This window comes from Penaeus monodon, chromosome 2 (genome assembly GCF_015228065.2).
Source record: "Penaeus monodon isolate SGIC_2016 chromosome 2, NSTDA_Pmon_1, whole genome shotgun sequence".
In the NCBI taxonomy this organism is placed as follows: domain Eukaryota; kingdom Metazoa; phylum Arthropoda; class Malacostraca; order Decapoda; family Penaeidae; genus Penaeus; species Penaeus monodon.
The window spans coordinates 25,240,116-25,244,361 of record NC_051387.1 but is presented as its reverse complement, the minus strand read 5'-3'; the positions used below and the strand labels follow the sequence as shown (position 1 = coordinate 25,244,361).

At 39.5% G+C, this 4,246-nt stretch overlaps 1 protein-coding gene across 1 annotated transcript in view; it reads left to right on the top strand.

Moving 5' to 3' along the window:
• LOC119578452 overlaps positions 1–4,246 on the top strand; it is a gene marked incomplete at its 3' end in the record, with an annotated part of 11,102 nt that overhangs the window by 901 nt on the left and 5,955 nt on the right. The window contains 2 exon segments of the mRNA XM_037926036.1: positions 60–84; positions 2,568–2,789. Coding sequence (XP_037781964.1) covers positions 60–84; positions 2,568–2,789 — 247 coding nt within the window.

Sequence of the window (4,246 nt, the reverse complement as noted above, 5' to 3'; positions counted from 1 at the left end):
CCTGAGTAAAACTGAACCCACCCTCCTCACATGACGATCACACGGATGCGATCTCTCAGATCAGTTGGTCGTCAGCTTGGCTGAGTATTTTGAACATTGACGTAGACCTCCAAAGTAGCTTGGATGCAAGCGATGTCTCAGTGCCTGTGTCGGACCCACCCATCAGCGAGGAACCTCCTACCCTAACAGAGGTTAGGCTGGCGATTTCCAAGCTGAAGAATGGGAAAGCTGCAGGCATATGTAATATCCCTACTGAACTGCTAAAGGCTGGTGGCGAACCTATGGCTCGGGGCCTGCTTACAGTCCTGACTGCCATCTGGCAGTCTGGTACCATTCCACCTGACCTGCTGAGGGGCGTGGTCATCCCTCTCCGGAAGGGGAAAGGGGATCGTTGGGACTGTAGCAACTACTGTGGTATTACACTGCTCAGCATACCAGGCAAGGTTCTTGCCCACATTCTTCTGAAACAGATCCGCAACCACCTACTGAGGCATCAGAGACCGGAGCAGTCTGGATTTACTCCTGGCAAGTCCACGATAGACCGTATACTAGTGCTTCGAGTAATTGTGGAACACTGTCGTGAGTTTGGTCGTGGGTTGCTTGCAGCCTACATCGACCTCAAGAAGGCGTTTGACTCGATGCATCGTGAAATGCTATGGGAGATCCTGAGACTCAGGGGAATTCCGACACAGATTATTGGCCTGATAGCAAGCCTCTATACTGGTACTGAAAGTGCTGTAAAGTGTGGTGGGGGTATGTCGAACTTCTTCCCTGTTAATTCAGGGGTGAGGCAAGGCTGCGTCCTTGCACCAACACTTTTCAACACCTGTATGGACTGGATAATGGGTAGAGCTACTAGCCAAAGTCAGTGTGGAGCAACACTAGGCAATATTAAGGTCTCAGACCTTGACTTTTTTGATGATGTTGCTATCCTATCTGAGTCCTTGGAGTCACTTGTGGCGGCTCTTGATGCATTTAGCAATGAGGCGAAGCCCCTAGGCCTAGAGGTCTCCTGGACCAAGACCAAGATTCAGGACTTTGGAGGCCTGTTAGGGGAACCCGTTCAGTCGATTCATGCTTGCGGCGAGGACGTTGAAGTCACTGAAAGTTTTACATACCTTGGTAGCGTAGTCCATATCTCTGGGTTGTCAGACCAGGAAGTCAGTAGATGGATTGGTCAGGCAACAGGAGCCATGAACTCAATCAACAAGAGCGTTTGGAGATGTCGGTACCTATGCAGAAGGACCAAGTTGCATGTCTTCAAGGCCTTGATACTGCCAGTTTTGCTCTATGGAAGCGAAACCTGTACGCTATCCAGTGTCTTGGAGTCTTTTGTAACAAGTCCCTTCGCCGGATCATGAGGTACAGTTGGCAGGACCGCATGTCCAACTGGCGGTTACACCATGAGACTGGCATGGGGCCTGTTACTTGCATAATCCAGGATCGCCAACTGAGGCTATATGGCCACTTAGCTCGCTTCCCTATGGACGACCCTGCCCACCAGGTTGTCTCTCTGCGAGACAACCCTGGGTGGAGGAGACCTGTGGGACGACCTAGGAGATCATGGCTTGGGCAGCTCAACGAGACCTGTCGCGAGGAATTAGAGATGGGCAATGTGCCTGCCTGGAGACTCGCCTTGAGGGATCCCTGTGGCTGGAAGCGAAGGGTGGATGCGGCCATACACCCCCGTCGGCGTTAGCCCCTTGATGATGATTATATATATTATATAATATATATATATATATATATATAATACATATATATAATAATAATATCATATATATACATAGAATAATACATATATACAAGAATCTATATAATATATAATACATATATATATAATAATAATATATATATAAAATAATATATATATATAATATATATATAGTAATAGTATGATTAATACTAATACATACCATACATAATTATATATATATATAATATGATGTATATATATTATATAATATACATATATATATATATATATATATTAATATATTATATATATACATATATATATATATATATATATATGTATATATATATATATATAATATATATAATATATATATTGTAGTATATAATATATATATATTATATATATATATATATAGATATATAATATATATGATATGTATATATATATATATATATGTATATATATATATATATATATATATATATATATATATATATATAATATATGTATATATGTATATATATGTATATATATTATATATATATATAGTATATATATATATATATATATATATATATATATAATATATATATATATATATATATATATATATATATATATATATATATATATTAGTGGCCGGGTGCTTCATGCTCAAGGTGATGTGAAGCGATGGTGTGGTAGCCTAGATAGTGTTAAGTGCTTGCATGCATTCTTGCTTGCAGCTGCTACCACTGGCTAGCCTAATGGGCAAAAGGCAGCAGCTCTGCATAAGCCTCCCCTGCCAGCTCACAGCCTCTCCATCATCGAGACTTCTGAAGTGCCTCCTTGTGGCCACCCATGGATACTGGGCACCTTGCTGTCCCAGGCCCAGGTCCCAGGTGCTGTCCCTCCCACCCAGCAAGCGAGGTGGGCTGTGGGTCCAGTTGGGAGGGCAGATATTGGGGTGCAAGATGGGAATGAGAGTTAATTGTCCCACCAGTGCCCTGGAAGGTGCTAACCCACCTGAGGCTTGTGGGGGCAAAGCCTTAGGGAACCCCATAGGCAGACGGTGGGCCCCACAGTCTGCCAAAACCCTTTATTTGGGACGGTACAGAGTGGAGTGTAGAGTGTGTGTACACCCGGAGCGATTGCCTGAGGCTTAACCTCAGGTGAGCTATCCGGGTAGGCGCTTGGAACATCCGGTCCTTGTGGTAGGACAAGCAGTTACCTCTGGGAATTGAGGCGGTTGGGAGTTGAGGTTGGCTGCCCTCTCAGAGGTGAGAAGACCTGGCAGCAGCACAGTCGGTATAAGTGGGTACACTTACTACTGGTTGGGCTGCATCAATGGTCATCACCTCCAGGGAGTAGCCATAGCCATCTCCAGCCAACTTCAACCCTTGGTAGTTGAGGTAACACTGGTTTATGAGCATATTATGGCACTGAGACTGAAGCATGCTTTTGGCCTCATGTCTCATATTACTGTGTATGCTCCTACTGATGTTTGCAAACTAGATGTGAAAGAGGCGCTCTATGCCAAACTCACATCCATGGCAGACAATTGCCCCCGGTGAGATATTCTCACTGTTCTGAACAACTGTTGTTGCCTCTTTGCATCAACATATTATATTATCTCCTCAATATCTGATATAATCTTAATAGTTCATACTAGTCATATTTCTCTCACAGATCTTACTCTTTCAACTTGTATTAATTTGTTTAGACAAATGTAAAGGAAAGTTCACAACTTATTAGAGAATCTACAACTAATTTATTAACTGTAAAGTATTATATATAGTAAACATGTAAAGTCAATCACATAAATTTATATGTCAATAATATAACATCTGAGTTCATTATAATCCAATACAATAATTATACCATATTAATTATCCATCTTTTAACTTTAACAAATAACTTGTCACTTTACTCTAATTGTTAACATACAAAACTACATAATATAAATTTAAGCAAGCTGTTATTAAGTAACCAATGTCAATGCTTAAAATAGATGTAAGCAGTTAATAAAAAGAATTCCTTTCTTCACATACAATGATTGAAATCATAAAAATATTTGTAAGCAAATTGAAATACAGAAATTAGTGAGAATTATATTTAGGCAAGATGAATTACTTATACCAAGCAATTTAAAATACTAAGTTAACGTCTTTACACAATTACTAACTTAAATTCAAGATTATCTCCATCAAAAAGTAAATGAGTTCATTCTGAAAATGGACATAAAATGTCTTGTGCTTAATCAAGCTATCATAATACTGAATTAATATTGCTAAGCCACAATTAACTCAAGCAAACTTATTCTAGGAAATACTTAATGATTACATACAAAACATAAACTTATTCTTACGCTCTACCGGAAATTAACAATCATCATCACTGTTAAGTCACACTTCCGTAGAGCTGAGATCTCGTAAAAGTAAATAATTAATTCCTTACTCTCTATGCTAACTCAGTATATCAGTACACTTAGAATTCAAATCTATATGTCTTCAATTATATCATTCTTCAAACTTGACAATCAAATCTATAATTATTCCATTATATAAT